Raw genomic sequence first — 22,008 nt, 5'->3', positions numbered from 1 at the left:
TTAAAATATTTTTTAAGAAAGAATTCACATCGATTTGAGGCAATCTAGTAGATGTGAATGCGAAATTCCTTTCAATATGCCTTTTGTTGCTTAGTTCTGTGCTTTCAGAGACCATCATAGAGTTGGTTGAGAGACTGGCATAGATGAGTCATTGCCTTCCTCTGGTTTTCTGAGATTTGCTTGCTATGGGACGATTTGGAAAGGGCTGCTTCCCTAGACATCTTGAGGTAGCCTGGCTTAAACGAAAATGTGTTTTGCATAGGACTGATGCCGTTCAAACAAAGCACGTATCCTAAACCAAAGGTTTAATAGAGTCCTAGCATTTCAGAACTAGTAGAGGGACTGTTAACTCTGTCCCTTTTCTGATTGAGAAACTGACATTTCTGTGTAAGACTCTTGGAATGTGAAGAGATGTGCCAGGTCACCTTTGGTTCAATACAGAATATGATCCCCGATAGTAGTGTAGTACCTCTTTAACAAGTGCCCTAAAGGTGACTTATTTTTTATTTTACTTTTTTTAAGTTGCACACACACTCCCAGCAGTATGCAGTAAGTGACACACAATGTCAGCGGTGCTAGGAGACCTGATCGGAGGAAGAGAAGGTTTTGATCACATTTGTCGGGGGGCGGGGGGGGGAGCTTCCCGGAGAAAGAGGAGTGTGAGCCCATCTCCCAGCTGGCTGACCGATGACCCCGACTGCAGTGGCACTGCCCTTTTCACCATGACATGTTATGTCTTAGCTCTGGAAGGTGCTTAGGGACTCAGAATGTCTCTTTCCTTTTCCCATAATTACTTTTTACCTAAAGCTTTTCTTTCTGCTTTACCAGACTTAGAAAGTAATGATTTTCTTAAAATAACCTTTTCTGGATTGCTTAAAATTAATGGTTTCTAATTCACTGTCTGTCACTTGAGCCCAGGGGGTAAGCCTCACTCCTACCATGACTTCCCTAATGACTTGTGTTTTTCTCAGAGAGCAACAGGATGTTCATTTATCATTAGAATATTGATATAATTGTTTTGTTTGTTTTTCTTTTACCCCATCTGATTTCTGTTAATGTAGTTTTTGCACAGCTTTTAGAGTTACTAATTTGTATGCCCTTGTAGAAATCATTATTATAATTAGTGTTGGAAGGATCATGTTTTTTGGGTTTTTTTTAAAAAATTTTTTTTTTAACGTTTATTTTTGAGACAGAGAGAGACAGAGCATGAACGGGGGAGGGGCAGAGAGAGAGGGAGACACAGAATCTGAAACAGGCTCCAGGCTCTGAGCTGTCAGCCCAGAGCCCGACGCGGGGCTGGAACTCACGGACCGCGAGATCACGACCTGAGCCGAAGTCGGACGCTTAACCGACTGAGCCACCCAGGCGCCCCAGAAGGATCATGTTTTGAGATACAAAGTGTCCCAGACCCTTGCTGAAAGAGTTGTATTTTACAATAAAACCTTTATTTTCTGGAACTCCTGTGTGTCTCTGAATGGCCATTTTTTCAGTTAATTAGAAGTTTGACCTGAACTACATGAATATTGTTTTTTAAGGAAATCTTTGCAAGATATACAATGGGATTTTTTTTTTCCCAGCATGGTTGAGGTACAGTTGACAGCAAGATATTCTGTTTACTTTTCTGCTGTCTTAAACAAAATATATTTAATATAGTTTAACATCTTCTTTATGACAAAGAGTCCTAATTATTATTCTCAATGATTATCATAACTGATAATGCTGTTCAGAGTCTATATTAGAGGTTGCAAACTACAGGCCACGGTCCAAATCCCACCTGCCAGCTTTGTAAATAGAGTTTTTGGAACACAGCCACACCCATTTGTTATATATTGTCTGGCAGCTTCTGAGGTTACAAAGGCAGGTGAATAGTTGAGGCAGAAACCCTATGGCCCACAAAGTTTAAAATATTTACTGTGTAAATGTTTACTAAAACGTACAGAGAAGTTTTGCTGACCCCTGACCTAGAATGTTAGAGCTAGAGGAAATGTATCCAACCCACTTACATTATCTGAGAAACCTGGGCAGGGGATGCTGTGACTTTCAATGTCCTGTTTCATTGAGGGGAGTATGGGTGATTGTGGCTTCTCCTCCCTCCTGAGGCCCTGGGGGCGGGCGGGCGGCTGCTAAACCCTCTGCCTCTGCTACGGACTCTTTCTTAACTCACAATATCTGCTAGCTATGGCTTCATTGCTGTTCATAGCCACTGGTGACCCCTGCTTTTCTCTTGTCCTTTTTCCCCCTTTCGTCTGTTACAACTTCTTCCATGCTTTTTTGTTGGGCTCCAAAAAAGCTAGCTAGGAAGCCTTCTAATAGACATCGTCAAATACCCCTTTTATGTAATCATGTATGTTCGCTCTTTGTATTGGGGGGGGGGGAGGGTAAAGTCTTTGCACCTGAGGTTTTCCTAACCTTTTTACGTTATTCCTGGGTGTTCAGTACATCTTAGCTGTCAGAGACATTTTGATTTTTTTTTTTAAGCAAGCTCTATGCCAAACATAGGGGTAGAACTCACGGCTCTGGAGATTAAGAGTTGCATGCTCTAGGGGCACCTGGGTGGCTCAGTCTGTTAAGCGTCTGACTTCAAGTCAGGCCATGATCTCGCGGTTTGTGAGTTGAAGCCCCATGTCAGACTTGTGCTGACAACTCAGAGCCTAGAGCCTGCTTCAGATTCTGTGTCTCCCTCTCTCTCTCTCTCTCTCTCTCTCTCTCTCTCTCTCTCTCTCTGCCCCTCCCTGCTCACTCTGTCTCTCTCAAAAAAAAAACATAAAAAAAAAAAAGTTGCATGTTCTACCAACTGAGCTAGCCAGGCACCAGGCACCCCCTCCCTTTTATTTTTTTAAGATTTTATTTATTTATTTGTGTATTTATTTATTTAACAGAATGGAAAGTATACCTATTCTTTTTTTTTTTTTCTTTTTTCCCCTTAAGGTTTATTATTTATTTTGGGAGAGCGAGCAAGTGAGGGAGAAGTGGAGGGAGAGAGAGAAAATCCCAAGAAGGCTCTACACTGTCAGGGCAGAGCCCAATATGGGGCTCCAACTCATGAACCATGAGATCATGACCTGCGCTGAAGTTGGACACAACCAGCTGAGCCACCCAAGTGCCCCCAAGATTTTATTTTTTTAAGTAATTTCTATACCCAACATCAGTCTCCAACCTATAATCCCAAGATCAAGAGTTGCACGCTCCACTGACTGAGCCAGCCAGGCGCCCCTTACTTCTAAGTAACCTCTTCACCCGACTCGAATCCACAACCCAGAGATCAGATTAAGAGTTGCATGCTCGGGGCGCCTGGGTGGCTCAGCGGGTTAAGCGTCCGACTTCAGCTCAGGTCACGATCTCGCGGTCCGTGAGTTCGAGCCCCATGTTGGGCTCTGGGCTGATGGCTCGGAGCCTGGAGCCTGCTTCCGATTCTGTGTCTCCCTCTCTCTCTCCCCCTCCCCCGTTCATGCTGTGTCTCTCTCTGTCTCAAAATTAAATAAACGTTAAAAAAAAAAAAATTTTTTTTTTTTAAATAAAAAAAAAAAAAAGAGTTGCATGCTCTACGAACAGAGCCAGCCAGGCACCCCTTATGTTTCGTTATGGGCATAATACTTCTTTTTTAACTGTATGAGAAATGAATCTTGCTTATGAATGGTTTTTGTTATTTTAGGCTGTTGCAAAAATGGTTCAACAGTGCTGTACTTACGTCGAGGAAATCACAGACCTTCCGATCAAGCTTCGATTAATTGATACTCTGCGAATGGTTACAGAAGGCAAGGTAAGTTTTCCATTGGCATAACTCATAGTGGAAATTACTATCCTATCTGTGTTCAGAGATATTTAGATATGCAGACATTAGATCCGTATATATTTAAGGTGACAAAATAGGTCATCACCTTGATTCAACCATTATCTTTGTACTTTTCCTTGTAGTATCTTCCCATTTACAAATGAATATATTTAAAATAGTGGCAGTCTTGATATATCCAGATTTTTCTGGGAATTAGTGATCTTACTCCATATTTACATGTGGCAATAATTAAAGATAAAGTTAATTCTTCACCCTGGCCTAGATCTGCTTGAGAAATCTATGCTTGGGATAGCTACAGTTTCACTCTACTATTTAAATTAATAGAGGGGCTCCTGGGTGGCTCAGTTAAGCATCTGACTCTTGATTTCAGCTCAGATCATGATCTCATGATTCCTGAGATGGAGCTCTTCGTCAGGCTCCATGGGGAGTATGGAGCCTGCTTGGGGTTATCTCTCTCCCTCTCTCTCTGCCCCTCCCCAGCTCACGTGCACATGTACTCGCTCTCTCAAAACAAATAAAAAGAGTATCGGGGTGCATGTCTGGCTCAGTTGGTAGAGCTTGTGACTCTTGGAGTCCTGAGTTCCAGCCCCATGATGAGTGTAGTTTACTTAAGAATTAATAGTAACGGGGGTGCCCGGGGGGCTTACTTGGTTAAGCATCCGACTGAATTTCGGTTCGGTCATGATCTCCTGGTTCATGAGTTAAGCCCTGTGTCAAGCGCTGACAGTGCAGAGCCTGCTTGGGATCCTGTGTCTCCCTCTCTCTCTGCCCCTTTCCTGCTTGTGCTTGCTCGCTCTCAAAACAAATAAAGTAATCGAGTATTTGCAGTGTAAACTTAATTGTAAAACTTTCACTGTCTTACCAGAATCTGTTTGTGTTTGTTTTGATGCTTTTTTTTTCCCCCCTCCTAATCTTGTTTCTTTAAAAACGGCAAATATAAAATGGTGACTGAGGTAAATACGTTTTTTTCTGGACAGATATTTGTGATTTGAGGACAAAACTTTAGCTTATGTTTAACTTCTTGGGTCTTGGTTGGACTGTCCCATCCGTTCAGTAAGCGCTTATTGAGCACCTGGGTTGTGCTAGATCCAGAATGAACATGATGCTGTTCTTTACCACCGCAAAGAGATCCGTCGGAAAAATAGTCACTGCGCAGTGTCTCGACAGTGGCAGTGGGTCTGCTGTTCCCATGTCACAGAGGCAGGATGTGACGGCTGAGCTGGCTTTTTAAGAATGAATAGAAATTTGGGGCGCCTGGGTGGCTCAGTCAAGCGCCCAACTCTTGATTTCAGCTCGGGTCGTGATTTCACAGTTCGTGAGTTCAAGTCCCACGTCGGGCTCTGTGTTGACAGTGTGGAACTTGCTTGGGAGTCTCTCTCTCTCCCCCCTTCTCTGTCTGCCCCTCCCACACTCGTGTGCACTCTCTCTCTTTTTCAAAATAAATAACTTTTTTGGGGCGCCTGGGTGGCACAGTCAGGTGAGCATCTGACTTCAGCTCAGGTCATGATCTCTCACTTTGTGAGTTTGAGCCCCGCGTCGGACTCTGTGCTGACAAGCTCAGAGCCTGGAGCCTGCTTCAGATTCTGTGTCTCACTTTCTCTCTGCCCCTCTCTTGCTAGTGCTCTTTGCCTCTCAAAAACAAACGGTAAAAAAAATTATTTTTTTAAATAAAGTTTTTTTAAAAAAAAGAACGAATAGAAATTTGGGGCACCTGGGTGACTGAGTCAGTTGACTGTCCAACTCTTGATTTCAGCCCAGGTCACGATCCCATGGTTCGTGGGATCAAGCCCACATAAGGGCTCTGCGTGGTGCCTGCTTGGAATTCTCTCCTTTTTTCTTTCTTTGTCCTTCCCCCACTTGTACGCTCTCTGTGTCTCTCAACATAAATAAACTTTATTTAAAAAAAAAAAAGAATAGAAATTCACAGGGGTAGGGGCATAGGGAGAACGGCAGTTTAGACATAGGGGAAATTCTATACAAATATGTCAAAGTAAGAAACGCATGGAACATTTAGGAAAGTGGAAGTAGTTATTCTTGGAGATTAAGGTTTTTGGGGGTGGAGTGGGAAGAAGCGTTACTGCAGAGCAAAGGCTGAAGGGACAAGCAAGCCCAAACATGAAAATTCGTTCCCTAGACTTGATTAGGCTATAGTTCTTTAAAAAACATTTTTTTTGTTAGGTTTATTCATTTTTCAGAGGCAGAGAGAGGTGGAGTGTGAGCGGGGGAGGGGCAGAGAGAGGGGGAGACACAGAATCCGAGGCGGGCTCCAGACTCCGAGCTGTCCGCACAGAGCCCGACGTGGGGCTCGAAGTCACGGACCGTGAGATCGTGACCCGAGCTGAAGTTGGACACTCAACCGACTGAGCCACCCAGGTGCCCCGATTAGGCTATTCTATCTTTTATGTTTAATTTGTCGGAAATTATATCATCTAACATTACATAGCTGCAAAAAATGCTCATAACTTTAATACTTAAGATCAGATATTTTTATCTTTTTTTTTTTTTTTTAAGTCAGCTCTGTGCCCAACATGGGGCTTGAACTTATGACCCCAAGGTCAAGAGTTGCATACTCTACTGACTGAGCCAATCAGGCTCCCCTCAAATAATTCTTTTAAAGGCACTGTTCTATTTTCTATGCTATTTAACGTAGCATGTGGTTCTGTTACTCATTAAACACAAGGATTTCATATTTAGGTTCTCAAAGTAAAGCTACAAAATATGGATAATGTTTTGTAGAAACATTTTCTTTTCTTTTTTTTTTTTTAATTTTTTTTTTTTTTAACATTTATTTATTTTTGAGACAGAGAGAGACAGAGCATGAACGGGGGAGGGGCAGAGAGAGAGAGAGACACAGAATCTGAAACAGGCTCCAGGCTCTGAGCAGTCAGCACAGAACCTGACGCGGGGCTCGAACTCACGGACCATGAGATCGTGACCTGAGCCGAAGTCGGCCGCTTAACCGACTGAGCCACCCAGGCGCCACAGTAGAAACATTTTCCTAAAAAATTACGTGATTGTGAGATGTAAAATCACACAGCTGTATTTGTACATGGAGGATGAAATGCACCATAACTGGATGATAAATACTATTAGGCTTGGTTTGAATAATAGTTCAATTCTACCTTTAAAAATTTAACACACGCACACAAATTTAACACATTTTGGGGCACCTCAGTGGCCCAGTCGGTTGAGCATCCCACTTTTTTTTTTTAATGTTTTTTGGTGTTTGTTTATGTTTGAGAGAGAGAGACAGAGCGTGAACAGGAGAGGGGCAGAGACAGAGGGAGGCACAGAATCCAAAGCAGGCTCCAGGCCCTGAGCCGTCAGCACATGAACTGCGAGATCATGACCTGAGCCAAAGTTGGATGCCCAACTGACTGAGCCACGCGGGTGCCCCTTGAGCATCCCACTCTTGGTTTTCACCCACTCAGGTGAAGATCCCAGGGTCATGGATGAAGCCCTGCATCTAGCTTTGCCCTGCGCTTGGAGCCTGCTTGAACTTCTTTCTCTCTTTCCCTCTGCCCCTCTGCCCCTCTGCCCCACTCACTTGTTCTCTCTCAAAACTAGGGACACCTGGGTGGCTCAGTTGGTTAAGTGTCCAACTCTTGATTTTGGCTCAGGGTTCACGAGTTCCAGTCCCGCGTTAGGCTCTGCACGGACAGCACGGAGCCCACTTGGGATTCGCCGTTTCAGTCTCTCTCTCCACCCCTCCCCTGCTCGTGTGCTTGCTCACTCTCAAAAATAAACATTTAAAAAACTTTTAATACGTGTCTGAGAATTTTCATAATACAGATTTCTCGTATTTGTAGATTTATGTTGAAATTGAGCGTGCTCGACTGACTAAAACATTAGCAACCATAAAAGAACAAAATGGTGACGTGAAAGAGGCAGCCTCCATCTTACAAGAGTTACAGGTAAGGAGTTGTATTTAGAATGTGAAAATCCTGATATTTAGTCGGCAGTGTTTCTTGTAGATAGAGCTTATTTTGGCACCTGGTCACTTCTTCAAAACTACCAAGGTTGAGGGTGAGGGCAGTGGAGGATGAGGTTATTCAAGTACCTGAAACTTATGTCATTATGGTCCCAACTAAACTGCTGAAAAAAGTTGTGAAGAAAAGTTAGAAGCAATGAAGCAGTCTTGATGTATGCTATTATTTTAACATTTTCATCCTCTTTAGAACTTAAATCAGTAATTCGTGTACTGTTTACTGATGCGTTAGGGATTTGCTGTTAATCATCAGCTTCGTTTTAAATGAATACTTGATTGTTGGTCAATTTCCAGACTAAATTGGTTTAACAAAGACAAATTGCATCATAATTTGCTGTGTTTCAGGACAGATTTTTAGGAGAGATCTTAAAATGAGATAGCAAAGAGCTAAGAAATCTGAGGAAAGCCATAGACTCCCTAATAAAAAAATGTACCTGAACTGCACTCAAAATTTTGCTTATAATTTTGGCCCATCAAGGTTTCCCCAGTAAGTTAAATTGTTTATTCTGATTTTTCAGTCATGTGCCATTTTAGCCAGAGGAAGGGAAACCATAGTACTGAGAGGATCTTGTGTGCTCTGCGTTGTCTGTGTTCTTTTTTTTTAAAGCATGTCTTGAGTTCTCTGTACGCTTTATCTTCTTTAACGTTCACACACGACACTATTTCTATCCCCATTTTGCTGCCAAGGAAACTGAACTTTAAAAGGATTAAGTAATGTGCCTAAAGTCATTGCCAAGAATTGGTAGAGTTCAGATTCATACTAGTTCTGTTTGACTTCAAACTTCTTTTCTTCTTTTTAATTAAAAGACTGTATTTTTTGGAGCAGTTTTAGGTTCACAACAAAGTTGAGTGGCAAGTACAGAGAGTTCCCATATATCCCCCGATGCACCATCCCCCCCACACCCACACATACACACGCACCACTTCCCCTCCTGCCAGCATCTCCAACCAGAATGGTTCGTTAGTTACGGTTGATGAACCTGTGTCAACACATGATCACCCAAAGTCTATAGTTTGCCTTAAGGTTCACTCTTGATGTTGTACATTCTGTGGATTTTGACAAATGTCTAATGACGTGTGTTTATCAGTGTTGTACCATGCAAAATAGTTCACTGCCCTAAAAATTCTCTATGCTCCAACTGTTCCTCCCTCTTTCCACTCCCCCACCCCCTGGCAACCACTGATCTTTCTACCATCTCCATAGTTTTGTCTTTCAACCAGGAGGATTATGTGCCCCACGATTTAACATCCTCTGAAATATTCTTGCCAGAAAAAATCACCTCAATTATATAAAGCTTCTAGGTTTAACTACCAGTTTACAAGATACACTGGGGACAGAGGAGCTTATTAAATGATACCACAGGGATGCAGTCAGTGTAATTTAGACTCCAGGAAACTGTGGGATGATTGGCTTGATTTTGTCAGTAAATGGCAAGGCTAAAAGAAACTTACCTACCACTTGCAAAGTATAAGCCTTATTTGGATTCTGATTTAATTAAATGAGATATTGAGGACTGAGTAGATATTTAGTGATCTAAGAAATTTTTCGGTATGATCATTTTTTTTTTTCAGTTTCTCTTTTAGAAATACATACTGAAATAAATGTAAGATGTTACCTGAAATTTGCTTCAAAATACTTGACACATGCAGAGTGAGTGAACATACATAGATGGAACATTGATGGTTTCATTCCTTAGGGATTTGCATACATACATTCATCAGTGTATACGTTTTTATTTTCTTTAATAAAAAAGTTACAAAGACCATGAAATAAAAACCTTTTCGGACCTAATAATAATAGCCTTACTTCATTTTACTTTGTTATTCTACATTTTATAAATTCATTTGCAATATGTGTGTACCAAGTATTAAAAATGTTTTTATAGTATTTGACAGAACTGGTTCTCTATGTTGTATCTGTTGCATATTGACTGTAACTGTACATCCTGCATCCGTTTGGAGTCCTGTCAGCCTTGTTATCCGAATTATAAAAAGGCTAGAACCTCTTTTTTTCCTTAATTTTTTTATCATATAAATAGCCTGCAAGTGGCATCATATTTTGGGTTCAGAATTGCAGTTTCCTCACTAGCCATGAGGAAAACGCAAATTAAAACCACAGTGAGATGTCCCTACGCGCATATTAGAATAGCTCAGAAAAAAAAGCACAGTACCAAGCGCTGGCAGGGATGCGAAGTGATGAGAACCCTCATCCGTTGCTGATGGAATGAGAAATGGTGCAGTCACTCTGGGAACCAGTTTGGCAGTTTCCTTCTTTTTCTTTTTTTTTTTTCCTGGCATCGGCTGAGCCATTGGCATTAGCGGCGCCGGCCACGGTGCCATCCACAGACCATCGTGAGAAAGGGCCATCATCTGCGGTTTGGCAGTTTCTTACGAAGCTGAACGTATGCTTGCCAGACGACCGAGCAGTCCCACTTCTTGTGCCCAAGAGAAATGAAAACTTAAGTTCACACTCAGCCTGTCCACTGACGTTCAGAGTAGCCTTGTTAGTGATGGGCACAGGTTGGAAACGGCCCAGCTGTCCTTCAGCCGGGGAGTGGATAAACTGGCTCCTCCACACAGTGGAACACTTCGTGGCCGTAAAAAGGAACGGACCTGTTGTTTCAGAATCATTGGCTGTCGAGGGTTCAAAGTGGGGGAACTGTGTGACTGTAAAGGGTAGCACGAGGGAGTATTTGGGGCTGAAAGAACTGTTCTGTATCTTGATTGTGATGGTGGTTGAACTACATAGGTTAACTACATAGTTCTACTATTGTTAACTACGTAGGTGAAAATTCACAGAACTTTTTATACCAGAAGGAAAAATAGCCATTTACTATATATTTTTTAAAATTGTGATTTCCTGGAGGAAACCAGCTTTTTAGATCATCATCAGTACTCTCTCAGTGTGCGAGAAGTTTCTTGTTATTGGACAGGTGTGAATGTTTTAATACATTTAACTTTGCAGTTTTTAAAAATTAAATATAAACTTATTTGGGGACTTCGCTAGGTGGAAACCTACGGATCAATGGAAAAGAAAGAGCGAGTGGAGTTTATTTTGGAGCAGATGAGGCTCTGTCTAGCTGTGAAGGATTACATTCGTACACAAATCATCAGCAAGAAAATTAACACCAAATTTTTCCAGGAAGAAAATACAGAGGTAAGCGTGTCTCTTAACTACAAGTTTGCTATAGGAGTATTTGGGGGAAAAAACCATAAGCCCCAATTTATTTTATCAACTTTTTTTTTTTTTCCAGAAATTAAAGTTGAAATATTATAACTTAATGATTCAGCTGGATCAACATGAGGGGTCCTATTTGTCTATTTGTAAGCACTACAGAGCAATATATGATACTCCCTGTATACAGGCAGAAAGTGAAAAGTGGCAACAGGTAAGAATATATTCTTATACTGGACGTCGATACTTATTAGGAAGAATTTGCATTTTTTATTTTGAAATAAGTTTAACTTCAGTAATCATAAGCAGTTGTATGGTGCTGCTTTCTATTCAGTGTGTTGACAATTCAGTTCATCTTTACTGATTCAAACAAAGTGTGGCGATACTCTAAATTCTTTGTCACTTTTGAATGATGTAGGTTTGCTATTTAAAGTGTGTGTAGCGGCACCTGGATGGCTCAGTCGGTAGAGCATGCAACTCTTGATCCTTGAGGTTGTGAGTTCAAGCCCCATGTTGGGTATAGAGATTACTTAAAATACAGGGCACCTGGGTGGCTCAAATCAGTTCAGCATTCGACTTCGGCTTAGGTCACGATCTTGAGGCTTGTGGGTTGGAGCCCTGTGTCGGGTTCGGTGCCAGCGGCACAGAGCCTGGAGCCTCTTTGAGTTCTGTGCCTCCCTCTCTCTCTCACCCTCCCCTGTTCATACTCTTTCTTTCTCTCAAAAATAAATATTTTTAAAAGTTAAAAATAATAAAATAAATGAAATTAAATGAAATATGTATAGCAGGTCACTTGCTAATAAGGTTACAAGCAAAGACCTGGCATTACTTTGGAAAATTATTTCACCATACTATTTCAAATAGTTGATAGGTATATTCCACATTTGTGCTGCTAACTTGTTGTAAGAACTTTTTCTTTATACATTTGTCACCGAAAAAGATGTCAGCCCAGAGAGTAATTCAGATTAGCGAGGACTTACGTAATTGCTCCGGAAGAATTGATGACAGAAAGCCACTGTGTAAAGATCAGCTTGGTAGGGTGTTTATTCCCTAAGACTTTTGAGTACAATATCAAACATGAATGTAGACAATTCTTTTGTGATTTTTTTAGTTTCTGCCAAAGTTTCCATTTTGTTTCTAAGCTTACATATAATCCATTGTGTTATAAAACATTTGTAGGCTCTGAAAAGTGTTGTCCTCTATGTGATCTTGGCTCCTTTTGACAATGAACAGTCAGATTTGGTTCACCGAATAAGTGGCGACAAGAAGTTAGAAGAAATTCCTAAATACAAGTAAGTACGTTTATAGCTAAAGTAGCAGAAACACCATCATGAAAGAAAATTGGTTAATCTAAGTGTACACCTTCTTACTTGGTTGCTGATAGATTGTATTGGCGAATAAAGCTAGAGTTCATGAAATAGCGAAATGTGTTTTCGCGCTGTATTCGAAATCACAGTCTTCGTTCTAAACCACTTATCAAGTAGAAGTTGCATTTCAAGCTCACTTTAGCAGCTTTTGGTTAATTAACCATTTGATAAAGTTTTAGTAATTTGGGGCTTCGTGATTTTCAGAAGTACATACTCTATGAAACAGACACACGCTTCATAAGCACAGTGGGCTTTTATTTAAAAGCTGTTTTTTTCTTTTATCTGCCTCATTAGTAAGTTTACATTAATTATTCCAGAGATTGGCAAATACGTTGCAGTAGGGGATAGAATGTTAAGTAGGGGAATGCTCCGTTCAGAATTACTATGGAAAAAATGATAGTAAAGTAGGCAAAATAAATAATAATCAGGGGCTCCTGGCTGGCTCAGTCGGAAGAGTGTGCGACTCTTGATCTCAGAGTCCTAACTTTGAGTCCCCGTTGAGTGTAGAGATTTTGTAAGTACAGTCTTTGACGGTTTTTAAACATTTGCTGTTATATTAGATAAAACAATTTTTACAGATTGGGAATATTAAGTTTTATACAATTTACAGGGATCTTTTAAAGCTTTTTACCACAATGGAGCTGATGCGCTGGTCCACGCTTGTTGAAGACTATGGACTGGAATTAAGGAAAGGGTCTCCCGAGAGTCCGGCAACTGATGTGTTTGGTTCTACGGAGGAAGGTGAAAGAAGGTGGAAAGACCTGAAGAACAGAGTCGTTGAACATGTAAGAATCTGGCATGGTGGATGGGGCACCTGGCTCAGTCAGAAGAGTGTGCGACTCTCGATCTCAGGGTCATGCGTTTGAGCCCCATGTCGGGCATAGAGATGGCCGAAAAAAATAAATAGTGAAGAAAAAAAAAGGCATGACAGAGTTGCCAACCTGGAAGTAAAGTTGAGCATAAACTTTGATTTTTAAGTTTGATAGTCCAATGTTTCTTTGGAGGTTATGTCTTTAGTTCTTTGCTTTAGGATTTTTTGGAGGTAGGGAGGCTATTCCCAATGTAGTAGAGATGTAAATTTGTTATTTAAATGTTTATTGTATATTTTCCCAAAGCACATCAGAATTTATCACCTCCCTCTTACTCCCTCTTCCCCCCCCCCTCACATTCCCCCATTTTTGGCTTCTCAGAAAACTATGTTTTAGCATGCTTATTTTGTGGGGACCTCTCGAGAATCCAAAATTTTACGGCATATAAACCAGCAGGAAATTCTTAAGAATGTGGGGGGTAGTTGTGGGTGAAAGGAGTGTTTTCCATCTAATACTCGCTTGGTAGTTTGGAGAATGGGTAACATGTCTTAAACCTGACCTTTGATCTTGGTGTCACTACAAATTGAATTAGCTCAGCATTCATTCATATAACATACTGTTGAGCCTTCTGTGTGCCAGACACTGCTCAAAGTGCTGAGGCATGTGGGAAAGGAAGACTTGGTCCCTGCTTTCAGGGAGCTTAAAAAGAAATCATAGGAAAGATGCATTTATAAATAAAAGCGTTACAGGGGCACCCAGGTGGCTCAGTTGGTAAAGCGTTCGACCCTTGATTTCGGCTCGGGTCATGTCCTTGCAGTTTGTGAGTTCACCCCGCATGGGGCTCTTTGCAGACAGCGTGGAGCCTGCTTGGGATTCTCTCTCTCTCCCTCTGCCCCTCCCCCGTTCATGGACATGCACACGCTCTTGCTCTCTCTCAGAATACAAATAAGTAAACTTTAAAAAATGTTACAGATATTAGGGTACAAGTATATATCGAATGGAGTAGAGCATGAGGAGAAAGTTGATTGGTTCTGCCTGAAAGAACAGTCAGGCAAGAGCCGCGGTTAATTGACATAGGAGGGAAGATTCGTAAGAAGAGAACCAGGTTAGCGTGCAGGTGGATAGTCTGAGCAAAGGCATGGAGACACCGACCAGCAGGGGAACCCTAGGGCCTCCAAGAACAGGGCTCAGCCAGGAAGGAAGTCGGAGATATGGTAAGGGTCTGGAACGTAACAAGGTGTATATATTCCAGTCGTGGAAACCAAGAGGACGGTGACCAGGCCCATATCTGACACAGAGCCCTCTAGCAGTAAGCGTGGAGAATGTGTTTGGAGAGAGACCACAATGGAACTGAGAAGACGAAGCGAGGGCCCCTGTGGGCTCCAGCCAAAGCAGTAGCTGAGGATTGAAGAATGGATGAGGTGGAAATATTTTAAGAAAGAAAATCAGTCGAATTTGGTCACTGATTAAATTGAAAGTTATGAAGGAAGAGGGGTCCAGAATGATTCCCCTGCTTCCTAAGAAGCTGGTGTGGCCCTGGACCCTAACAGAGACGGGAGAAGACACGGCTTCTTCAAAGATCCATTCATTTTTCTTCCCACTGTTCCCCATTTTCCCTGTGAATGCTGTTGTTTTGTTAATAACATAATAATAAAGGGAAGTCTCTAACTTGAGCACCATTTCCAGTGAAAATTGGGACATTTAATTTCAAGTTATCTTTCAACGGTTATGATAATGTGTTTTGAGATACTCTCGATCATTTTTTGAATGTGAGCCTTTTAAACATCTGTGTCATAATTAGGAAAGTTTAACTTTAGATTCTTGCATTTAGCAAAAATAGTTCAGTATCGTTACAGTTTTTAACCATTGTTTTAGTTAAGATAAGCGTAGGTTTTGACCACATATATGTATTTTTAATAGATTTCTATTTTTTTTTATTTTAGAGAGCGAGCAAGCACATGCATGAGCAGGGGAGAGGTCCAGAGAGAGAAAGAGAATCTCAAGAAGGCTCCACACAGCACAGAGCCCAATGCGGGCCTTGATCCCACGACCCTGGCATCATGACCTGAGCTGAAATCACGAGTCGGATGTTCAACTGACTGAGCCACCCAGGCAGCCCTTGACTATATATATTTAAAGAGAGTTGGAGAGAATAGGGGCGACTGGTGGCTCAGTCGCTTAAGCATCTGACTCTTGATTTCGGCTCAGGTCATACATGGTCTCACGGTTTCATGAGTTTGATCCCCGCATCAGGCCCTGCACTGACAGTGTGAAGGCTGCTGGGGATTTTCCCTCTCTTCTCTGTGCCTCCATGCTTATGCTATCTCTGTCTCTCTCGAAATAAATAAATAGATAAATAAGCTTTAAAAAAGTTGTGGAGAGTATTCAGAATAACTTCCAAATAACTACAGAAGTCAAAATACCTAAATTTTTTACTTTGTTGTTGAACTTTAGAACCGTGGTGGGCTATAGAGAAACAAAAGCTCTGAATCCGACATTTTAACTAAACCTGTTTGGAAATGAAAACAAATGAGCTGTTAGCTTTATCGACAACTGTTACCTGTCCTTTATATGCCCTCTGTTCTCTCCCCAGAATATTAGAATAATGGCCAAGTATTACACGAGGATAACAATGACGAGGATGGCCCAGCTTCTCGATCTGTCTGTTGATGTAAGTGGTAAATGTTGCATGAGCTGTTTGTAGCCAGTCATTTTGAATATCAGCTGACTTACAAAAATCAAATGAGAAAATCAGTTTTGTTTCATTATTTAGTTTTAAGCTTAGGTGGCAGAAGGTTTCTCCAGGCCATCTTGAGGATCAAAAAATAGCCTAAACACCAAGTTTATAATTACATTAATATTATGTCCTAGTTAAAATCTTCTCTTAAATATGGCAGTTTTACATTGATTCATTTGCCCAGGGTTTATATTTCTGTCATAAATATGTCTGGGTTCCCAGAAATAACCATAGAGATGTAAACTGTGACGGAGACTTTGCTGCAGCCCCCCTGCCGAGGGCCCAGGTCACATTAGAAGAATGTTACGTTCAGGCCTGAGTTCCTGTTGCTGGAATGTTCACCCACCACAGAGATAGGAGTTAAGTGATGTGAGCTAAAAGTCATCGCATAGTGTTTTCCAGTTTAGCTAAAAAAGAGGAATCACGGATGTTAGAGGTCAAAGGCTTGATCGTTGGTTGGCTCATTAGCTCCTCACATTTCTGGACCACGAGGACCAGAGTCCTTAGAAGTAAAGTGCCTTGTCCTTAGTTACGTAGCTGCCAAGTGACAGGGCATATATAGTAACCCAGTGTTTCTGGAAACAAGTTAACTGCATAATGTGCTGGGGTGGGGACCATTGTAGACCAAGAGCAGACATTTCCTAGACTCGCAGTAAAATAAATACGTTATTATAGGAAGCCTGCTTTGGGTTCTGTGTCTCCCTCTGTCTCTGCCCCTCCCCCGCTCACATTCTGTCTCTCTCAAAAATAAACATTTTTTTTTTAAAAAGACAGAAAATGCTTTCCTTAAATTTTTCCTTAAATTATTTTCTGTAATTACGCTTTTTTTTTAATTATCCTGTCTTAATCCAATTTGTCTTTCTCTCTTGCAGGAGTCAGAAGCTTTTCTTTCGAATCTAGTAGTTAACAAGACCATCTTTGCTAAAGTAGACAGGTTGGCAGGAATTATCAACTTCCAGAGACCCAAGGATCCAAATAATTTATTAAATGACTGGTCTCAGAAACTGAACTCACTGATGTCTCTCGTTAACAAAACTACACACCTCATCGCCAAAGAGGAGATGATACATAATCTACAGTAGGGTCTCCGTGCCCTTAATGCTTTTAGAAAAGAGTTAAAATTGGAAGTCATTTAAAAACAAAAAAAAGACTGTTATGGTGTATATGTTGGGGTTTTTTTTTTCTATTCTCAGCTCCTTTGTCTAAAATTTAAAAGATAGTGACTATGTTTAAGGCCCCTTTTGACCTTTCACTTCCCTGATTTTATCGTTAACTTTGCATTTGCAATTGGTGCAAAAAAAAAAAAAATTTCTATTTCTATGGTCTACGTACTCAAAAACTTGTGTCATAACTTACCCAAATGTGTTTTTCTATCATTTGAAAACTTTTTAGCTATTATTTGTTCTCATTCAGCTAACAACCGTCATTATTATAATAAAAGCAGTATATGCACATTGACTTTCTATAGTTACCTGTGTTTCTGAACATTTTGTGGGATAGGGATTTAAGTATTTTTTAAATAAAAGAAATTCTGTTGTAAAGCTATCAATTATTTAGTAGAATTTCAAAACCAACATAGGGCATATCAGAACATTTGGGATAGAGTTGTAATTTGTGAAGAATTTGTATTTTAGTATTGTGGCAAAAGGCCTCTAGACTGAGTGTAGAGAGTGATTGGTAGGCTAAAGACTTAATGTAGACTTAATTTTTTTTCCTTGAGTCAAACTGGTTTCGATCACAGTAGCTCGATTCTTTCCGTTCCCCGTCTTGACCAGTTACTGAACAAAATCAAGTGACATCGTGTTGACACAGGTTAACACACAAAGTCATTTTTATAAGATTTGTTCGTGGCTTTCACATCTAGGTCTAATTCCATCATTAGTGTTCCAAATTCATTAACTCTATAGGAACTTATTTCCATTACGTGAACACTGGATAACAACCTAAAACGTTTTAAAAATTATCCAGAAGGACTCAGCCGTCCTCTAAGCAAATAGCACAGTATTGACATTTCTTTTACAGAAGTAAACAAAAGTAGTTTTACTGTCAAAAGAAACATCTGAGATCAATTAATATGAGCAAATTTTTGGAAGTTTTTAAAAAATTTGATTTATTTCAGGGAAAACAACAATGAAACAATGTTAGAAGGTTATTTAAAGTAAAGAAAGTGGGAGGTCTGCTTTTTTGAAAATCCAAACGAAGGGAGGGGGGAACAAAAGGCATTGTGGAAATAACATTTTTTTCATAATTTGTTTTCATTTAGTGGTCACTAAACTGTTCTGTGATCCAGAGCTGGGGACAATTGTAGGGACCTCTGCTATTTATGCTGAGTCATTGTGAGTAATAACCCAGTATTAAATCCAAGTCTATTCTTCGGAAATTTATGTATCGGTCACATTGATGACAAACATCTGCTACCACTCATCTTCAAAAATCTAACCAAAACTGTGGTGGCAAGTTCAGGAACATCAGAAGTTCACACTAGCATAGAATATGGTTTCAATTTTCTGCTGAATGAAAAGGATAGAAAATGAAATCATTTTGCATTGTTCATTTGTAAACCAAATTGGAGCTAATTTGAATCTAGCTTCTCGTTAACTCACCAACTCGTTACCCTTGTACTTGGCAAACACCTAGGCCATCTGGCCAGATGTATTGTTGTAAAGCTCTCAAATGACCCTCTTTCGTCTTTGTTTCCCGTGCTTGCCCTCGAACTAAGCTCTTTGTGTGTCCTGATTTGGTGCCATTTGTAACGGTGTCCCAGTCGCCGGATCTCATTTAATTTAACTGCTCATCCAGTTCTTGAGTTTTTCCTGTCCAAGCAACTTAAATTTCTTAGTGTTACGAAGAAGAATCAACTAACACAGGGCAATAAAATATTTGAGACATTCAGAACCCCAAACCCTGGCTTCCATTTCAGACTTCCAGCTGGCTGTTCGTGAAAAGGACAGAACCACTTTGTTTTAAATATGGAGAAGATAATACTTAACTCCTTTTCGTTTTCATTAGGTTACTAACTACAGAGAGATGATGAGCCACTGTTTTTTGTTTTTGTTTTTTAAATGAAACACTTTTTACCCTTTTATTTTTATATAATTTATGTTTTTATTTTAGAGTTCAATACCGATTTCTGTAATTATCCTCAATTTCCATATGCTTACTGAATCATTGAGAACTAATCTTTAAAAATCATGCTGTTCCATTCTATCTCTTAGAAGTGTTACATGTATGATACAACAAGTACGTATTTTACATTGTGTTTGGCTCCTGGATATAGCTGCAATAAAAGCACTGATTTGTGGGTGTGTAAAACCCTGGAGAATAAACTCATACTTTTAAAGATCACGTCTTTTTTCAGTTCTCTTGCCGTCTAAAGCAAAAAGCCATAGGATTTTCGTTCTTTCAAAATCATGTCCTCTCCATAAACCTGTTTTTGAAGCCGGGGGACAACATTGTGCATGTTTTACACGCCAACTGGTTGGCTTCCCCCCCCCCCCCACCCTGACTCCTTTCTGATCTGGGGTTCACGACAGGCCATACCTTATTGTGCCCTTGACCAGCGGTTCTCCAGTGGAGCCCACATCAGAGTCACCGGCAGGGCTTGTTAAAACAGATGGTTGGGCCCTGCCCCCAGAGTTTCTGATCCAGGAGGTCTGGGGTAGAGCCCAAGAACTTCCATTTGTAACAAGTTCTCAGGGGTGGCGGACGAACACTTGCATAAATGGTAGGGTTTTCAAAAGGGCTTTGTGAGAAAGCACTGCGTGGACATGGGCATCAGTACAGTTAGGCTTATGCTCCGGCGTGATTCTTAAGTCCCGTGCCCGCTGTTTCTGAGTCTAGTGATCCAAAGTTCTGGGTTTTGTTATCTTGCTTGCGGACATGGAGAGAGATGTTCTTGCTTTCTGAGTGGGCACAAAGCAATGTCCCTGACCTGGGGCTCAATATTTACCATGTTGAAAGAATTGAGGATTGGAAAAGTTTCATTATGTTGCTATTTCTTTTCTCTCTGTAAGATTAGTAATTGGGACTCCTGGGTGGTTCAGTGGGTTAAGCCACCAAATCTTGATTTCAGCCCAGGTCACCATCTCGATGGTTCCTGAGTTCAAGCCCTGCATTGCTGACCATGCAGAGCCTTGGAACTCTCCCTTTCTCCATCTCTCTCTGCCCCTCCCCCACTCATTCATTTTTTTTCTCTCTCTCTCTCCCTCTCTCTCTCATACACGCAAAATAAAAACTTAAGATTGGGAACCATGTTTATCTTATCCATCATTTCTGTTACATAGAAATGTAAATGCTTGCTGAGTTTAATTGTTGCATAACCAATTAATCTTTTAAAATCTCTCCTTATACCTTACTGGGATTTTGTTTGATCCTCACTTCCCACTGTATATTACCTTTATATTATGTAGTTGTAATACAAGTCAGTGGCATTAATTACATTCATAACGTACAACCATCATTCATATCTATTTCCAAAACTTTCTTCATCTTTTTTTAAATTTTTTTTTTTTTTAAGTAATCTCAACAATCAACATGGGGCTTGAACTCACAACCCCAAGATCAAGATCAAGAGTTGTGTGCTCTACCGGCTGAGCCAGCCAGGTGACCCTACTTGCGAAATTTTGTCCCAACCAGAAGTTATTAGGTGGTCGTTCCCCATCCCCCTCTCCCTTTCCCTTGCCCCTGGTAGCTTCTAATCTATTTTCTGCTTCTCTGAATTCACCTACTCCAGATATTTCATGTAAGCGGAGTCATACAATTTGCCTTTTTTGCGCCTGGCTTACTTCACCTAGAGTAATGTTTTCGAGGTTCGTCCATGCGGCATGTATCAGAACTTCGTTTCTCTCATGGCTGAATAGCATTCCATTGTATGGATATAGCGCATTTTGTTTATTCGTCTTTCGGTGGCCACTTAGGTTTCTGCTCCTGCCTCTTGTGACTAGTGCTGCTATGAAGATCGGTATACACGTGTGAAGTCCTGTTCACAATTATTTTAGGCATTTCTGCATGTTGGCTTTTTTTTTTTTTTTTTTTTAAATAAAAAGATTCAGGGGCACCTGGGTGGCTCAGTCGGTTGGGCGTCCGACTTCAGCTCGGGTCATGATCTCACAGTCCATGAGTTTGAGCCCCATGTCGGGCTCTGTGCTGACAGCTCAGAGCCTGGAGACTACTTTGGATTCTGTGTCTCCCCGTCTCTCTACCCCTCCCCTGCTCATGCTCTGTATCTGTCTCTCAATAATAAACGTTAAAAAGAATCTTTTTTTAATAAAAAATTTTTAAAAAATAAAAAGAAGAAATTATAAAGATTGTGCAGCATATTTTTCACTCAGTTTACACATTGGCTTTTTTTTTTTAAGATTTTTAGTTTTCTAATTTTTATTTTTTTCGTCATCTCTACACCCAACCTGAGTCTCAAACTCACAATCCCGAGATCAAGAGTTGCATGCTTTTCTGATTGAGCCAGCTAGGCACCCCAAAGATTTTCTTTTAATTATTTATTTACTTTATTTATTTTTGAGATGGAGAGGGAGAGAGACCATGTGAACAGGAGAGGGGCAAAGAGAGGGGGGAATAGAGGGTCCTAAGCAAGCTCTGTGCTGACAGCAGAGAGCCTGATGGGGGGCTCAAACTTGAACTGTGAGATCATGGCCTGAGCCAAAGTCTGATGCTTAACCAACTGAGCCATCCAGGTGCCTCAAGATTTTATTATTTAAAAAAAAAAATTTTTTTTTTAGTGTTTATTTTGTATTTATTTTGAGAGAGATTGTGCATGCCTGAATGGGAGAGGGGCAGAGAGAGAAGGAGAGAGAAGATTCCAAGCGGGCTCTATGCTGTCAGTGCAGAGCCCGACATGGGGCTCAATCTCACAACCGTGAGATCATGACCTGAGCTGAAATCAAGAGTCAGACACAACCAACTGGGCCACCCCGGCGTCCAAAAGATTTTTATTTTTAAGTAATCTCTGCACCCAATGTGGGGCTTGAATTTACACAACCTTGAGATCGAGTCGCATGTTCTACGTACTGAACCAGCCGGGTGCATATTGGCCTTTAAAACCAAAAGAACAGGTGCCTGGGTGGCTCAGTCAGTTAAGCTTCCCACTTCAGCCCAGGTCATGATTTGCAGGTTGGGAGTTCGA

The 22,008-nt window shown here is 40.8% G+C and overlaps 1 protein-coding gene and 1 non-coding gene across 2 annotated transcripts in view; one reads left to right on the top strand and one right to left on the bottom strand.

Moving 5' to 3' along the window:
- PSMD12 (proteasome 26S subunit, non-ATPase 12) overlaps positions 1 to 19,214 on the top strand; it is a 30,978-nt gene extending 11,764 nt beyond the window's left edge. The window contains exons 4-11 of the mRNA XM_058705658.1: positions 3,653 to 3,760; positions 7,603 to 7,707; positions 10,789 to 10,938; positions 11,036 to 11,170; positions 12,136 to 12,248; positions 12,934 to 13,108; positions 15,726 to 15,803; positions 16,742 to 19,214. Coding sequence (XP_058561641.1) covers positions 3,653 to 3,760; positions 7,603 to 7,707; positions 10,789 to 10,938; positions 11,036 to 11,170; positions 12,136 to 12,248; positions 12,934 to 13,108; positions 15,726 to 15,803; positions 16,742 to 16,951 — 1,074 coding nt within the window. The 3' untranslated portion in view covers positions 16,952 to 19,214. The remainder of the gene's footprint in view (positions 1 to 3,652; positions 3,761 to 7,602; positions 7,708 to 10,788; positions 10,939 to 11,035; positions 11,171 to 12,135; positions 12,249 to 12,933; positions 13,109 to 15,725; positions 15,804 to 16,741) is intronic.
- On the bottom strand, positions 10,070 to 10,156 carry LOC131498624 (small nucleolar RNA SNORD35). The gene has a single exon (XR_009255506.1). It is a non-coding gene; the product is annotated as a small nucleolar RNA SNORD35 (small nucleolar RNA).
- Positions 19,215 to 22,008: the final 2,794 nt, after the last annotated feature.

This window comes from Neofelis nebulosa, chromosome 16, assembly GCF_028018385.1.
Source record: "Neofelis nebulosa isolate mNeoNeb1 chromosome 16, mNeoNeb1.pri, whole genome shotgun sequence".
NCBI lineage: Eukaryota > Metazoa > Chordata > Mammalia > Carnivora > Felidae > Neofelis > Neofelis nebulosa.
This window is presented reverse-complemented; position numbering and strand designations above follow the sequence as displayed.